General features: G+C 41.2%; 1 protein-coding gene across 1 annotated transcript; it reads right to left on the bottom strand.

Annotated features, from left to right (window-relative positions):
* Positions 1-740: 740 nt before the first annotated feature.
* On the bottom strand, positions 741-17,384 carry LOC127002769 (RAC-beta serine/threonine-protein kinase-like). Its single transcript, XM_050868894.1, has 12 exons — positions 17,199-17,384; positions 11,363-11,553; positions 10,768-10,880; positions 10,041-10,215; positions 9,647-9,721; positions 9,056-9,178; positions 8,144-8,335; positions 7,358-7,486; positions 5,946-6,083; positions 5,316-5,480; positions 4,165-4,305; positions 741-3,880 (listed from the first exon to the last, which is right to left on the bottom strand). The coding sequence occupies exons 1-12, from the start codon at positions 17,203-17,205 to the stop codon at positions 3,785-3,787; spliced, it is 1,545 nt and encodes a 514-aa protein (XP_050724851.1). The 5' UTR covers positions 17,206-17,384; the 3' UTR covers positions 741-3,784.
* Between the last annotated feature and the right edge of the window lie 421 nt (positions 17,385-17,805).

Genomic DNA, 17,805 nt, shown 5'->3' with positions numbered 1-17,805 from the left:
AATCTCCTGTTCAGCCTTTGCAAATGATTGATGTGAGGCGGAAGGGTCTGAGAATACCAACCACAGCAAATACGGAGAATTAATGAGTTATTGAAATGAGATTTTTATTGTTTTTATTTACATAAACTGAGTCAGACTTAGGGCTCTGAAAGATAAAAAAGTGTATAGGTGTAAAAAAGAAAACTGGAAAAGAAAAAGAAAGGAAAAAAGGCCTGCCAATTGTCACTGAAATTAATCTCACAAAGCAGGAAGTTCATGCAGAATAAGAAGGTGGTTTGGAAATGGGTGCCAATTCACATTTCTGGGGAGGCTTGTGGAATGGTTGGGAGGGTGGGGCACAACACGTCTGAGAGGCTGCAGACGTTTACAGAAAGGGAGAAGAAACGATCTAATAAGAAAAAAAAAGTATGTTTAAGTTCAGATTAGGAAACATTTGTATAGGAAGACCACCAATGAAATGGAATGATGTAGCAGAGGTGTATGTCAAGGAAAACAAGGCTCATGTATCAAGTGGGAGGGTTCGGAGGAGTGAAAAAGCATATTACGTAAGGGTGGTTAGCATGACAGGCATAGATAGGCAGGAGTCTCTGTTATGGCCACTCTGTCTAAAATATCCTGCAGGAAGCACAGGTGTTGGGGGGGTTGGTGGGGGCAAGGCATGGGGCCAGTGTGGGGAGTAGTAGTCAGCCTGTGTGGCCTCACAAAACTTTCATAATGGATAAGGTTCTAAGTACTTTATGGAGAGCACACACACACACACACACACACACACACACACACACACACACACACACACATTCAAGCCTCTAACCCCACACTCAAGGCAGCTGGCGTCTTCCTCGCAGGCCAGGATGCTGCGTACAAGCCCCTGCCAGGAGCCCCCAACGTTACCTGCCTCCCACCAGGAATAGCAGCCATGACAGGTACCAAAGAGGGCAAGACAGTCACTGAAGGAAATAAGAAGATAGATAATACAGTCTACAGATTTAAAGTTCAGAGAACTAAACATGTCATTATGAAATTAGTATATGAAAAAAAAAAATTTTGACCAATACATTTGGTTCACTATGCACAGAAAAGGACATAATTTTCCTCACCATATAAGACATATATGTATACTTGAGCCAATTTATGCATCTGATAACTGTAGATGGCAACACTGAGGCCAGATGGGAGGTCACATAAAATAACATTCACCAGGTAATTTTCTAGTCCTATAGAAACCGGAGCATTGGCCATTTTGTGGCACATTCAGACTTAGTCATTACATTGTCATCATATTCAATAAAATTTAGGACACAAGAGTCTACATAATTTACACCTGTACAGTAAATAAATGCCCAACAAATCACAACATAGTCCACAGAGTATATGCTCCCTAGGGGCTCCGGGCACGGGCAGACCTAGGCTCCCAATGCACGAGGGTACGGCTACAAAAGCTTTCGTAAGATACTTTATAAGTAATTCATTGTGCAATAAGAAATTTTTCCACCTGTTTAGTTTCTCCTAGAGGTGAACACTTGAAAAAAGATTGTGTCTAAGAAATTACAATATTTACATTTTTAAACAACTATTCTAGTGGACATCAATACCACATAACTGATGAGAAACGCTGCAGGATGGCAGTACAGTACTCCGCAGCGGCAATAGTGATGCGGGAGGGAACACAGGAGCCGACCAAGACAATGACCACCATTCAGCGCAGGGAGCAGGAAACAAAACACACAAGCTTGACCTCGGTTACTAGACTCACACATCTTGGCATATCTTGAAAATTTAATATAACTTTTGTAAATCAATTTCAGCTGTTGACATAATAAACATTTTCATGAAAAATGTTCAAAGAAATAAATGTTTACATGTGTTTTCCTATTCACCTGTGTATGTGTGTGTGTGTGTGTGTGTGTGTGTGTGTGTGTGTATATATATATATATATATATATATATATATATATATATATATATATATATATATATATATATATATATATATATATGCCAGGGAGTCCTCCCCCAGTGAAGCGATTATGTTTGCCATGTTGTTGGATGCTTTCAACAGACTTGTGCAGTGAACACCACACCCGTGATGCAGCTGCTCACTTCACCCTTTGGTGATGTTCGCCGTCTCGGTGTGTGCATCATCATAGTTATAATCTTTAACAATCTCCGTCAGCAAATGACAATTTGAAAATTTACTTTGATTATAGCAATTGTTATAAAAATTATAAGTACTGATTTGTACATATAAAAGGGACATCAATTTATGCAAGGTTTGAGGAAAACCATGAGTGATGATGAGCAACTGTGAGGGAGGCACAAGCACGCGCTGCCCCTGGGTGGAGGCGGAAGCCTCGCTTGCTGCGTTGGAAGCATTATCAGTCGTTGTAGCCATTAACAAGGTCACTATGACACCAGACACACACACACACACACACAGCACTCAGCATCCCAAACTGAGTTTTTAAGAAGGCAAAGTCTGGCCGAGATACTCATGCTGGCTCCCGTGGTCAGCTGGTGTTTGGTGTTTGGCGCATCCCACACCGCTGCTGGGTGGACAACACACACGCTGCACCGCTGGGCCAGGAAGTGTTGGCTGTGTAATGTTAAGTCCCAAAACTTTGATGTGATTGTTTGATTTCATCCATGAGTTGATCCATTTTGAAGCAGTAAAGACCATGATCAAATCTGCACAACTTTTATGGCGGTGTACTCCCATATATACATGTAACTGCATATATATATGTATATGTACATATATATATATATATATATATATATATATATATATATATATATATATATATATATATATATATATATATATATATATATATATATTGACTGACTGAATGACTAATGTAAAACATGAATAATCTGAAAGTAAAGGTGGTAAGTAACCTGAAGCCATGCAAAACATCTAAATCAAGCTGGAGCTGAAGTGCAGCAGCCGGCCCTCCAGCCCACACAGCTACCTGGAGAGCCTTCCGCTGCAGCCAATGAGCAAATAATGCAGATGGTATGAGTGTACAGATTGTGCTTGGTAAGATCATGTATCAAACATATATCAATAGTATAAAATACAGGGGGTTTATTGAGCACAGATACAACCCAATAACGTATTACATTGTCCCTGTACCGTACCTACAATAATACTAATTCACTCATTCGTGATTTTCGTCCACTTACTAGCCAGATTAATAGGAAATTATTAAAAATGCTTCCAATCTGCCTGTGACAACTCTCAACCATTTTCCATCCATCTGAAGCATCCATAAGAGAACTATTCTATAGGGAATAATAACAGCTGACACTGTAACATTCATAAAAAGCTTTATATCATTTTAAGGAACACAAATTTAGAACTTGGATTATGTAAGATTTATCTATGCAGGAAGTGCACAGATAACGAACAACAAATTCAATGCCAACACCTGATTCTCCACCCTAACAAAAGCTATTCGGCACTAATGAAGTACGAATGTATAAATTTACACTGTGTCAAGAAGCCATTGGCCTAATTCATCCTTGCAATAAGGAAGCTGGCTCCCACACCTTATATAGTCTTGCAGCACCCAGCCGGAGCTGAGGTGCTGGACACATAGCATGCAGCTTGGGGGTGCTCCCCCCTGCCCTGCTTGCAGTGTGACAGGGGGCAGAGAAGCTTCACCAAGGTTGGAAATGGCACACACTTCACAGGACTTGTCTCGTCTCACAGCAGATGATGAAAGTCACATTGAGTTACTTTTGTTCCTTACTTTAATCTGATCCCTAGCCAGGCCAGGACTCAGCCCTCTTCGGCCATGCCCAGGGAGTTGAGGCTTGAGGCGAGGGAGCTGCCTAGAGTTGAGTTATCTTGATATGAAAACTGATTGAAAGCAGCCTGAAATAAAAATGATGATCAGTAAACTTGTGAGTCCAAATGGAAGGTTCTGTATGGTTGAAGGACTGCATTAAGGAAGTTATGAGTGGGATTTTGATTGAAGCCTGTAAAGAAAAAAGATTATATATTGTGCAGCAGAGGAACCAAGACATTATCAACACCAAAACTGCACGGAGGTAAATGACAAAGTTGGGAGCACGCATTATAGCTGTGCATGGCCTCAGGGGCTCATCCTTTTCTCATGCGTTCAACTGTGTCGACGGAACTCTACAATCTATCCTTACCGCTTCAGACTCCTCAGCAATAGGTCCGAGGGGCTCCACTTGGTCAGGTGGCGTGAGCTGCACAGACTCTCCAGTAAACTCTCGGTCAAAGTAGCGAGTGTCCGTCTCACTTGTCACTTGGGGTTTGAAAGGCGGGGTGAGCTGAAAAGACGAAGCTCACTCAGTAACGCCTGCCATCTTTAACCCCTTGACTGTGGATTTCCTACAAGAAGACATCACCAAGCTGCAGGAATGGATCAAAAAGTGGCTGCTACAATTCAATGAGGAAAAATGTAGTCATGCACCTTGGGAGGGGAAATCCAGCATACCAATACCACATGGGAAACACTCCACTATCCACCACAGAGGCAGAGAAAGACCTGGGAGTGTATGTTACCAGGCTACCAGTGAATGCGAAATCCGTGCCAATCGCAGCAGAAGGGTTCATTACACAACCACGAATGCTGATAACTTTACAATATCCACCCAAAGTGAAGACTATCTAAGAATTTATATCCTGCACCAAGCGATTGTGAGAAATGGCGGAAAATGAAAAGAAAATAGCCATTGATGTAAGAGTCTGACAAAGAATTATGGAACACTGACCTGCTGGAAGATGAACAGCCTAAAATCAGCAAAGAAACCATCACCAGAGAATTAAGATCGTACAGCAATAAAGAACTTACTGAAATATTACGAAAGAAGTATGAAATCAAGGAAGAGACCAATACGAGTGAAGAATAAAAAAAACTGGCTGATGGAAGAAGATAAATAGCCTAAAATCATTAAAAAAACCATCACCAGAGAATTAAAACCATACAGCAAATAACAACTGACTGAAATATTACAAAAGAAGTACAAAATTAACAAGAATATGAAGACTGACTGAAACAGAGTGAAGTAAGTACAAAATTAACGAGAGGGGCAGCAAAGAATCATGAAAATTGGCCAAGAGAAGACAGAAACACGAAAAAAAAAATCATGAGAACCCGACAGATCTTTTAGAATAGTCATGTGAGCGAGAACAAGCAACCAACAACCCAACTCTCTCACCTTCTTCTTCAAATCTGAACGTCAAAAACCCAAGAAAGACCTAGATCTCCTTCTCGACCTTCAAGAATAGTCGCTGTGAAGGACGGAAGCATCTGAGAACACCAAGCAAACCCTCTCACCTTCTTCTCTTCCAGGAGCTTCCAGTTAATGGTGATATAGAAGGGGTGACTCTGGACCTCCTTGACGTCGCCCGGCCCCCCTCCCAGCCGCTTGTTGGGGTCCTTATGTAGCAGGCCCTTGAGGAGGTCGCGTGCCTCCTGGGAGATGGTCTTGGGGAAGCGGACCTGAGGGAGGGATGGTAAGGGGCTCATGAGAGGGAGAGAGGGAGTTAAACAGTTCAAGAGGCAGAAAGAAATGGAGAGGGAGAGGAGTAGTAATAGTAGTAACCTCCCCCCAAACTTGTAACCTAACCCCCGAATTTGTAACCTACTCTGCCAAATTAGTCATCTACCCTGAAAATTAGTGACCTACCCCACAAACTAGTGACCCAACCCCCTAAACTAGAAACCTACTCCCCCAAGGCAAGAAAATGGCAAGGCAAGGCAAGGCAAGAAAATGCGAAAAGATGCAAAAAGACCTTTCCACCCTGAATTGAATTGACCTCTCTTTTGGCCTCATGTTCCTTTTTGTCTTTTGTTGGGGCATCGTCTAGCAAGTTTTTTTTTTTTTTTTTTTTTTTTTTTTGCTGTAAAAAAAAAAAAAAAATAGTAATAATAATAATAATGATAAAAAATAAAACGAGTGCTTACGTCCTCACACACGATGAGCTGGAACAACTTGTCGTGGTCCTTGTCGTAGAAGGGGAGGCGCCCGACCATCATCTCGTACAGGCAGACTCCGTAGCCCCACCAGTCAACACCTCGCCCGTAGTCGTTTTCTTCTAGCACCTGACGGCAAGGCATGGCGGGGGGGACTTGTTAAAAGGGAGGAAAAATCTATAGATCTCATTACATCATTTTTTCTTTTCTCTTATTGCAATCACTCCTCATAATTCTTGGGTGGACTAAACGACTTCTCTGGCCAATGTTTTACCCTTCGAATATGTAAATGGTGAGGAGGGGGGGGACTTGTTTAACCCTTTCATTGCTAAACGCTTGCAGCGGGCGTTAGGCGTATTTGCTGGTGCTAAACGCTCGCTGCAAACTCCAACCGTACTCAAATCTCCCGCATATGAGAGTGTTCCAACACTAATTCTCACAACACAGGATTGCCAATTGAGTTGGCTCTTCACTAAATTTGTTGGAAAATCATATCAGCCCAGCGCGACAAATCTACGGACGAGTAACTGGTGGATGTTCTTGCTCAATATAGCGGCATTTTTGCATAGCTTCACCTATCACCTGACTGATTCTTTGACCAAATAGTTGTAAATATTGCAGTTGGCAATACTCCCTTGCCAGAGTCTGAAAAAGAGATGTCCACAGTTACCTCAATACGGCTGATCATCCCGCACGCACCGACGTAGTAAATGTTAACGGATCACTCCCTGAACGTGCATGTACGTTCGCAAGAGGCTAACATAACCAACTCCTATAGATCTAGACCTCCTCTTTTCAGTGGTGTTTTGGGTTTTTAGCTGTGATGAATTGTTTTTGAGATACAGAGGTTAAAAGAACCCCCCCATTGGGCTCCCCGACTGCGCCTGAGGGGATAGTCGCGTCCAGACTGCACGCAAGGAAAGGGTTAAAGGGAGGAACAATTTATAAAGGCCAATGTCTTACTCTTCACGTATTTAAAATTATTACCAGCATGCAGATACTAAGAAATAAATATAAACAATCATAAAATGGAGTTGACTTAACCCCTTGACTGCAGATTTCCTACAATTTCCTACATCACTAAGCTACAGGAATGGAACAAAAAGTGGACGCTTCAATGAAGAAAAATGTAAAGTCCTGCACCTTGGGAGGGGAACATGGGGAACACTCCACTATCCACCACAGAGGCAGAGAAAGACCTGGGAGTATATGTTACCAGGCTACCAGTGAAAGCCAAATCCGTTCCAATCGCAGCGGACGGGTTAACTAGAAACAGCAATCACTATCGAACAAAACATTCCCAGAAGGTAAGAAGCAGATGCAGCAGAGGCGACGCTGGCCACTCAGGTAACTGCAATACGTCCGTCGTGTACAAACAATGCCACTCTCTCTCTCTCTCCTACCTCTGGGGCCAAGTATTCTGGTGTGCCGCAGAACGTCCTGGTGGTGGAGCCGTACGAGATGTCTTCCTTGCACAGCCCAAAGTCGGCGATCTTTATGTGACCGTCGGCATCCAGTAATAGGTTTTCGAGCTGCAAGAAGACATAGGAAAAAAAGGTTAATGAATGAGTGTGAGTAAAATGTGTATAAGTTTAGTTTCTATCTGGCCTGTTGACAAGAAGATGTAGGGAAAAAGAGATAATGGGTAAAGAGTAAAATGGAAGAAATCAAACTTTGTCTCACTCGTCCACTTAAATACTTCTAATGTTGTCTTTGCTTTCTTTCGATTATTTTCTATAGTATCTCGTTCTCTTTCTACTTCTCTTGCATGTTCATTTTCTCTTTCTCAGCATCTCAGGTGTTTGGGGGATGCTGAACAGGTAGCCTATAGTGTCCCTGTGCTTATATTAAAAACTATATGAGGACATGCAGTAACAGGTATAAGTTGGACAAATTTAAATTCTGGAAAAAATAAAATAAAAAAATGGTTCACAAACAGAGTGGTGGATAAGCAGAACAAACTGAGTAGGTGTATAGTTGAGGCAAACATGACTGAAACCTTTAAATGGAGACTGGATGCATTTATGGACATGGAGGGAATTTGGTGAGCAACACATCTTCAGGAGCTGCCTTTAGTGGTCTCCTTATGTCCTCTCTACCTGATTCATCTCTTGCAATAACAATAAATAATACAAACGAACGCACCTTTTGATGCTGACAGGAGGAAAAACAAGGCCAGATGCATGTACCTTCAAGTCCCGGTAGATGATATTCCTCTCATGCAAGTACCCCAGTGCAAGGCAGATCTCCGCCCCATAGAACTTGGCGCGCTCCTCCGGGAAGATCCGCTCCTGGTTGAGGTGGAAGAACAGCTCCCCGCCGTTGACGTACTCCATGACGAAGCAGAGACGGTCGTTGGTTTGGAAGGAATACTTGAGGTACTGCAACAACATCATGAAGCTAAAATAATGAACTAAACACTGTATAAATAATTAGTGCCATGTTAGTGGTGTTCCATTAAAGGGAAGGAAAAGTAACCATTCACATTTGTACATCTTTCTTTTTTAATACTCATCCACTCTCTTAGCTCTTAGACAGTGGCAGTATTTGAAGACTAGCTTCCCCCAAAAGTGAATCTATATAGTCACTGCCAACCTTAGGACCGTAGCATAAATGTAGTTACGCCGCACAAGAGATGTTTTAACTATCGTCCATATATAGATTCTACCGCGATCTGGAAGTGCTGTTATATATCTGCCATACTAAACTGACTGAATTTTGGACCGTCTATATAGAGTTCCACCGCCGTCGAAGGGTTAACTCGTTTCACTGGTGCTCTCCCATGACGACCCCCTTCCCTCTTACTCACTGGTGCTACATTGCGGGACAGTCCCAGCATTGTCATATCATCGTACTCATCACACACTGCATTTTCATAGTTTCTGACCGATAACTATAGCAAAAATAAACAAACTAACCTCAATTGATAACAGTTTTAACGCGAACATTAACTTTCTATCGTTATTTGTGAAGGTACGAGAGTCTGAGGCTTAAAAACGATAAACAGAATGTGGTGATGAATATGATAATCTGGGAATGCTGGACAGTCCCCTCCCTTCACTGCCCCCCTATGCCAGGCCTCCCACCCATGCACTACTCACAGTAAGGAAAGGGTGATCGACTACTTGCAGGACCCGGTTTTCCGTGAGTGTGTGAGCCACCTCGTCCCGCTTGATGATCACGTCTTTGCGCAGGATCTTGATGGCGTAGAAATGGTTGCTGCTCTGAGGAGGCAACGAACAAAAGAAAAAATTAAAAGAAGAAGAAAAAAAAGAAGTGGAAGTAGAAGAAGAAGAAGAAGAAGTAGAAAAAGAAGTAGATGAAGAAGAAAAAGAAAAAGTAGAAGAAATAGAAAAAGTAGAAGAAGAAGATGAAGAAAAAGAAGTAGAAGATGAAGAAGAAAAAGAAGTAGAAGAAAAAGAAAAAGTAGATGAAGAAAAAGAAGTAGAAGATGAAAAAGAAAAAGAAGTAAAAGAAGAAGGAAAAGCAGAACAAGAACAAGAAGAACATAAAGGTCAAACAATCACTTCCGCCAAAATAGTTGCCAGACAAAATCCAATGCCATTTAATTTTTTTTGCAATATCACTACATGTACTTTTAACATCCACATAATCATTAATTACCAAAAGAAGGACATGACACTGTTCATCATACATGTCAGGACAAACAACATTCCGGTAAGAAGGGTTACCTTTTCACGGCAGAGGATAACTTTGCCGAAGGTTCCTTTCCCTAACACTTTAAGGAACTCAAAGTTGTCCAGTGTCTGAAAACAGAAATTCACCGTTAGTTAGAGTGGGGACGTTCTGTCAAGTGAGTTTGCTATAAAGTCACTAAGCACTGTCTGGCTCATCTGGGACAAAACTATCAAGATTATTTCAGAGTTAAGAACAGTTTAAGGAGGACTTTTCTGAAGCTATCCAGGCCGAGTCACTATACCCTTTACAAAACAAGGCAGGAAACAATGCAGGATAATACAGCTGGAGACTAAATGTTCCACACTTCAAGGATGGAGAGAAAGTTTCAGGGAAGAAGCTGAGCCTGACTAAATTCTATTCCTCTGAACGCAAGCGGCCAAACATTACGATTTTCCTCTTCTTCTTGGTGCCCCGAGAGCCCTGTGAGGTGTCGTCGTCATCGCTGGAGTACTTCAGTTGGATCTGCTCCACGGAGTCAGCCTCCTGGATCTCCACACAGCGGCCCGACGTGTTGTCCGATATTCTCTCGGACACCTGCTTGATGGCCTCCATCCATGCTTCCCTGCAGTGAGGAGAGAAGGATGTAGAGCAACCCAGGTGGTAGGGTGCACCTAAAAGTAATCATTATGTAACAACTGTATGATAACAAGGGTTCAAAACATTCATGCCTATATATCACATATACATTTCATCCTCTTCAAATTACATCTCCCTCTATGCCTTCTAAATTAAGCTCATATTCTCACTTCCTGGTTCCACCCCTGTCCATCCTCTCCTATCAGTTTTCATAATGTAAATACATGCAGATGCTCCTTGACTTACGATGCCTTGCTTTGTGATTTTTTGCCTTCATTAAGGTGCAATGAGCCTTGTGTTAAATGACTTTGTCCATCTTTGGGCTGCATTAAGTGTTCTCAGCATGTGTAAGGTTGGATGTGTTAGGCAATGATGTTTGTAGGTGTGAATTCAATCATTTCAACCTACGATGGGCTTCTCGGAACGTAACTCCAACCTGAGTTGAGAAACATCTGCAAGTGCTGCAAAATGTACATATGAATCCTCTAGACTATTGAGAGATTGCATATATAGTTGAAAAAATCACTGTCCCACCAACCTATCACTTGCTGACTGGGCATTGAATGTTCTCTCGATGACAGTGGTCCAGTGAAGGCCGCGGATGATGAACGTGTTCGGCCGCGGCCGCTCTGTCTTCAGGATCTGACATCGCTGAGGCGGAAAGTGGTCATCAGTAAAAACAAGACAGGGCTGACAAATACAGTACATCCTGCTGTCAACATTCTATGTGTGGAAACAAACAACACCAGACTATGAACTGCTTATTTGAACTCAAGGCAATTCATTTAGGGTCCAGTAAAATCACATGAAAATTAGTTTATTACAACACATTTTGGTAGATTAATTTGTACTTTCCATCAGTTTGCAAGTTATCTTTTGTTGAATAAAGAAATGCCTGATACCTCTACACACAAAACTGACCGCTATTCCATCCCCTTGTTCTCTTTTCTTTTGTCAGCACAGCAATTTTTTTTTCTTTTTTTTTTTTTTGCTACAGGAAAGGAAGCAGCTCAAGGGGGGAAATATTGTAGTGGACTTTTTTGTTGCTGTTTTTGTATTTTGCCCTTGAACTGCCTCCCTTGATGGGGAAATAAAAGGTAATACAGAAAAGGTGAAGTAAAGCTGAGCTCTACCTTGACTGTGAAATTGTTGAGTGGGTCCTCCAGGCCGTGCTCAGGCTTGGTTTTGAACCCCAGGAGTGTGCCGTCCTCCTGCAGGAAGAAGTAGCGCTGTCGCCAGTTCTTGATGTGCTCCCCTCGCTTGTTGAGCCAGCCCTCCTTGACGATGGCCGGCCGGGGCGGGATCGCTGCCTCATCCATGGTGCCTGGAAAGGGTCACCACACTGCTATCGTCAATTCAGAAAGGTTTGTGCCACTTGTATCATCAGTTCAGCCTAGGCGCTGGCAACTCCGACTCCAGCTCCACAGCCCTGCTCTTTGCCCTCAGATTCTGCAGTGCATGTGTAAAGCCATTGTTTGCCTCCCTATGATTTTTTTCCACCTGATATGGGAATCTAAAGAGACAAGAAGTTGCTAGGGAATCAACTTCAGCAAGGCAGTTCTTTTACACTTGATAAATATAAATATAACAAAGAAACTCGTCTTTGTATTAGAGCTTTTTGTAATATGCTTGTTCTCACCATAGCTGGAAAGCAAGTCCCACAAACCTACTACTAAATCCAGAAAACAATGCATTTCTTTTCCTCACTTGAACCTCTTTATACAAGTTTATCATCCACATCCCTTTGTTGAACCCCATTTCCTGTTTGACCCGGTAGAAAAAGAGGAAGAAAAAGAAAGAAAGAGAAGAAAAGTTAATGAGAGGAAAAATTAGAAGGAGAAAGACAAGAGAAAGTGAAAATACGAAGAAGAAGAAGAATGAAATGAAGATGAATAACATGACTCGAGTAGATCAATAAGTCTTGTAACGTGTCTCTCCAACCCCCTTAACCCAGTAGCTGCTGGGATCATGTTTCTTAAAGGCCCCTCTAAGCGAGAAAAATGAGAAAAAATCATCACTCACACAAACCATTTCATAATATATATAAATCGATGCATTTGTGATCAGTTTATGCATCATCTATTTTGGGGGGTTTATATCATGGCAAAAATTTGGCCTGTCGCTGGTACACAGTAAAGCCACAAATTTGGCCCCTCGCTGCTACCGGGTTAAATACTCCAGTGTCTAGGGGTGCATTGGAACGTGATGGTTATGAATTACTAAAGAAACTGAAAACTTCTAAATCATTCTCGGGATGCAGTGTGGTGATGAAAGCGGTTCCTATCAGCATCCCTGGTAACAGTACACACTCTGGCTGATAACTGGGAACATTTATGTAATCTGAAGATCAAGATAAATGTTCAACGCTTCTGGGTAAACAGAAAGCAATTGGCATTACCGACATACCAAGTTACAGATAAGAAAGATTATGGGTCAAAGTGCGTTGTTTTGTTATGAAAGTTAAACTAAACCTTGCTTATGACTTAAATACTTTCCTAGATGTACATACAGGTTAAGTGTAATGCAGGGAAACAGAGAAACACTAATAAATGAAGTGTGAATTGCGAATCTTATGGTCGCAAGCCCAGAAGCAGACATACAGACAGACGGACGGGAGCAGGTGGCCAAGGGCAATCACGTCTGTCTGTCTGTATGTCTGCTTCCGGGATTGCGGCATAAGATTCGGGATTGCGGCCACAAGATTCACAACTCAACCTTCATTTATTAGTGTTATTGGTTTCTCTGTTTCCCTGCATTACATAAGCTCAGGGTAAAAAGAAGGTAAAGAGAAGGAAAATAGTAACCCAAAGCAGACCAATGCATCAAAAGCCTTCATGTCCTCCACAGAACACATGACCAGCCCAGATCCATCCTTCCCTAACTCCATCCACCAGTCTTTTTTCTCATATTCTTTTTTTCTCATTTTCTTTATTCTTTTTATATCTTTTTTTCTCATATTTTTATTTCTTACATGTTCTATTTTTCATATTCTTTTTTCTTCTTATATCTTTTTTTTTGTATTTTTATTTCTTACATAATCTATTTCTCATATTCTATTTTCCCATGTTTCTATTTCTTACATATTCTATTTCTCATATTCTATTTTCCCATGTTTCTATTTCTTACATATTCTATTTCTCATATTCTATTTTCCCATGTTTCTATTTCTTACATAATCTATTTCTCATATTCTATTTTCCTATGTTTCTATTTCTTACATATTCTATTTTCCCATGTTTCTATTTCTTACATAATCTATTTATCATATTCTATTTTCCCATGTTTCTATTTCTTACATAATCTATTTCTCATATTCTATTTTCCCATGTTTCTATTTCTTACATAATCTATTTCTCATATTCTATTTTCCCATGTTTCTATTTCTTACATATTTTATTTCTTCTTCTCATACACTTTTTTTCTTTATTTCTATTTCTTTCATATTCTATTTTTTCTCATGTTTCTATTTCATTCATATTCTATTTCTCATATTCTTTTTTCTTCTCACATATTTTTCTCATATTCCATTTTCTTCTCATATTCTCGTATTTTTTCTCATTCTTTTTTCCCACACCAACCCAACCCTTCCTACGCTCCAGAGAATACATGACCAGCCCAGACCTATTCTCTCCTAACTCCATCCACTATTTTTTATACCAGAAGAGACAGACCAAGGGCTGAAAATATACAGTAATACCTCAGTTTACGAGTGCCTGACTTTACGAGTGTTTTAATTTACGAGCAAACCATAAGTACTAAAAATGCCTTGGTTTGTGAGCGGTGATTCGATGTGCGAGCATCCTGTTTGTACAAGTGGAAGACACGAGCGTGGGTTCCCTTTGTTCGCCGCAAGACATGAGCACTCAGAGCAGAAAACAATGGGAATGGGGTCTCAGTCCGCATCATACACTCACAGAGGTAGCACCCGCACACTCACTCGTGTCCGCTTATGTTTGTGCTCTAGTGTGCGATCTTTGTGTTTTCAGCAATACAGTGTGCGTTCATTTTGGTTCACGAGGTTTTTGGTTTGTGAGCAAAATTCTGGAACGAATTAAACTCATAAGCCGAGGTATGACTGTATAAACAAATGCCCACAACACACAGCAATTCCCTGGAGATGCAGAAAAAAAACGACTTCAAAAGGCATGGGCACAAGATCTAACCTAAGCCTGACGTGTCTAGTGGATGTTACAGCGACAACAGAAGACATCAGGACATTACTAAGGAAAACAAAGGAAATAAAGAGCAAAGGGGTATAAGAGGCACTTCAGGGATGCTGTTGCCAGACTCCTGTCTTAGCCTGACCTGAGAGAGGCTATAAACAAAGGAAAATAAATGAAGGAAGAGCCAGGAGAATATCAGGAATGACCATGAATGCAGGCAGCAGAACGGTTAACAAATACGAGGTAGGCAGGAGTATGTGGAAAGGGATAGAGGTGCCATATGTACGGTTCAGAGATAACAGACTGTAGAAAAGGAGAACTTATACACTTGGAAAATATTAAAAATATTATAGGTAGTTGGGAACTGGGGAGGCCTTAACCCCTTGGATGCGGATTTCCTACAAGAAGACATCACCAAACTACAGGGATGGAACAAAAAGTGGCTGCTACAATTCAATGAAGAAAAATGTAAAGTCCTGCACCTTGGGAGGGGATATCCAGCATACCAATACCACATGGGAAACATTCCACTATCCACCACAGAGGCAGAGAAAGGCCTGGGAGTGTATGTTTCCAGGCTGCCAGTGAAGGCCAAACCCATGCCAATTACAGCGGACGGGTTAAGGGGAGACATGGGATGGAGAATTTTTATGGAGAGAATTATCAAAGGCAAGATGGGCTTCATGACGATAATTGAAGGGTTAAGTGAGGAAAGATGGGTAAAAAAGGTGATAGCTGAGGACAAAACAACATCAACATGGGAAAAAAATAAATAGTAAGATGGAAGAGGAGAAAATCTTGAAAATTGAACGAAGCAGAATGGGAGTGAGAGAAATTAAGAAACACATTGCTGACAATGGCCTCGAGTGATGGCAAACAGGAACAGCAGAAAAAAATTCAACGTTAAAATTATACCTACAGATGGAAGAGGAGAGAACATCTTGAAAATTGAACGGAGCAGAATGGGAGTGAAAGAAATTAAGAAACACATCGCCAACAATGGCCTTGAGAGATGGCAAGGAGGAACAGCAGAAAAAAATCAACGTTAAAATGATACAGATGGAAGAGGAGAGAACATCTTCAAATTGACTGGAGCAGATTAGGAGTGAGAGAAATTAAGAAACGCATCGCCGACAATGGCCTCGAGATATGAGAGAAGTGGGCGAGGAGGCTAGAGGAGGACTACGGGGTGATCTGCACGGCGTTGGGGCTGTATGGGGACAAAAAGGAAACAGAGAGAAGAATGGCAAAGCTGGCAAGCATTCCTTGCGCAATGCTGGGAAAAAAGGGCACAAATGGTTGAATAAGTGAAGATAAGTGACTTTATTTCAGTTAACCCAGTAGCAGCGACGGGCCAAACTTGTGGCTTTACCGTGTAGCAGCGACAGGCCAAATTTGTGCCATGATTTTAACCCCCCAAAATAGATGATACATAAACTGATCACAAATGCTTTGATATATATCATGAAGTGGTTTGTGCGAGGGGTGATTTTTTCTCATTTTTCTCGCTTAGAGGGACCATTAAGAATCATGATCCCCGCTGCTACTGGGTTAAGAAAGTTACGTAACACTGAAAAGGAAGGTGTGTGAGTAAGAAGGGAGGAACGAGAGGAGGACCTAAGAAGCGATACAAAGCGTTACAGGTCAAAAGAAGAAGAAGGCAAGGAGGAACAGCAGAAAAATCAACGTTAAAATGATATAAGAGGAACCATTAGCCTTGAAAGAGTAAATTAGTATTGGGGAGATTGGGGAAGTAAGATGTTATTCAGGACAAGGATTGGAACACTGGGAGTAAAGGGAAGACACAAGACAAGTGAAGAAAAAGAGGAAGAAAAGAAAAAGATCACAAGAAAACAAGACAGAGTAGGAGAAAGGGAGGAAAGGAAGACAGAAGGGAAGAAAAGGTGGAAAAGAAGAAAAGAAAGAGAAAACAAGACAGAAGGAGAAAAGGAGGAATGGAAGAAAAGGAAAAGAACACAAAAAAACAAGACAAAAGAAGAAAAGGAGGAAAAGATAAGGAAAAGAATAAAAAAATAAGACAATAGAAGGATTAGAGGAAGAAAACAAGACAAGTGAAGAAAAGGAGGAAGGAAGACAAAAGACAGACCTTGTGGAGGAAGAAAGGAAGAAAACAAGACAATGTGAAGAAAAGCAGGAAAGGAAGAAAATACAAGAAAAGAAAACAAGACAAGTGAAGAGGAAAGGAAGAAAACAAGACAATGTGAAGAAAAGGAAGTCAAGAAAAGAAGATAATGTGAAGAAAAGGAGGAAAGGAAGACAAGAAAAGTGAAGAGGAAAATAAAAAAAACAAGACAATATGGAGAATAGGAGGAAAGGAAGAAAAGAAAAGACAAGTGAAGCAGAGGAAAATAAGAAAACAAAATGTGAAGAATAGGAGGAAAGAAAAGAAGACAAGTGAAGAGGAGGAAAATAAGAAAACAAGACAATATGAAGAATAGGAGGAAAGGAAGACAAGAAAAGAAGACAAGTGAGGAGGAGGAAAGGAAGAAAACAAGACAACGTGAAGAAAACGAGGAAAGGCAGAAACGGAAAACAACTCCAGAAAACAAGACAGAAGAGGAGAAAAGGAGGAAGAAAACGACAAGACAAGAAAGACAAGAAACATATCACAACAAAACAAGACAGAAGAAAAGAAAACCAGGAAAAGAAAATCAAAACGAGCAACTTCCCAGAGCAAAGGAAACGGCTGAAGGGCAAAAAATAATAAAATTAACCGTAAATATGGCCCTTGTGCTGTGTCCCTGCCTGGCCTCACACCATTCACCCCTCTCACGGCCATACTCACCGCTCATTTCGCCCTTCAGCTCGGCCACAAGGGCATTAAGGTCTCAGGTTTCACGCCTTACTTCACGTTTAAGGTCAACATCGTCTCAAAACTAAAAAAAAATAGAAAAAAAAATCTGCATGAAAATCCGCCTCGTCCACCTTCTTCTTCCTCAGCTGTTCCTCGCGCCTTTCTGGAGACTGCCGATGTCCTCCACGCCTCGACGCCCTTTTTTGTGCTCTCTGCCTTATCTCGGGGCTCGGGATCAACGGTGTTTTTACTTGTAGTGCAGGAATAATAATATGAGCTAGTTAGGGGGTTGGTAGATGCGGGGATATCGATTTTACAATGGTGCATTTTTCCTGTTTCTTGCTGACATAACTTCATTCAGCTTTGTCATGGAGATTTTTACTTTTACAATGGAGTTATCAATGTGAGCTATTTTAAGGGAGTTCAGATATGCGGGGAAATGGGTTTGACGTTTTTCTTCTCTTGCTAACCTGATTAAATTTCATTCATCCATTTTTTCACTCGATCTGCTTTAATTATCATGTAGCTAAGGATCAACGGGATTTTTACTTTTACAATAGAAATATCACTGTGAGCTAGTTAGGGGGTCAGTATATGA

Source organism: Eriocheir sinensis, chromosome 24 (genome assembly GCF_024679095.1).
Source record: "Eriocheir sinensis breed Jianghai 21 chromosome 24, ASM2467909v1, whole genome shotgun sequence".
Taxonomy (NCBI): domain Eukaryota; kingdom Metazoa; phylum Arthropoda; class Malacostraca; order Decapoda; family Varunidae; genus Eriocheir; species Eriocheir sinensis.
The sequence above is the reverse complement of the archived record's forward strand: the minus strand, read 5'-3'. Positions and strand labels throughout refer to the sequence as shown.

Excerpts from the sequence above, each read along its gene's own strand:
- LOC127002769 (XM_050868894.1), bottom strand. Across the intron at positions 10,881-11,362 it reads TCAACAATTTCACAGTCAAG|CGATGTCAGATCCTGAAGAC; the intron begins GTAGAGCTCAGC and ends TTTCCGCCTCAG. Across the intron at positions 6,084-7,357 it reads CAGAATACTTGGCCCCAGAG|GTGCTAGAAGAAAACGACTA; the intron begins GTAGGAGAGAGA and ends CCTTGCCGTCAG.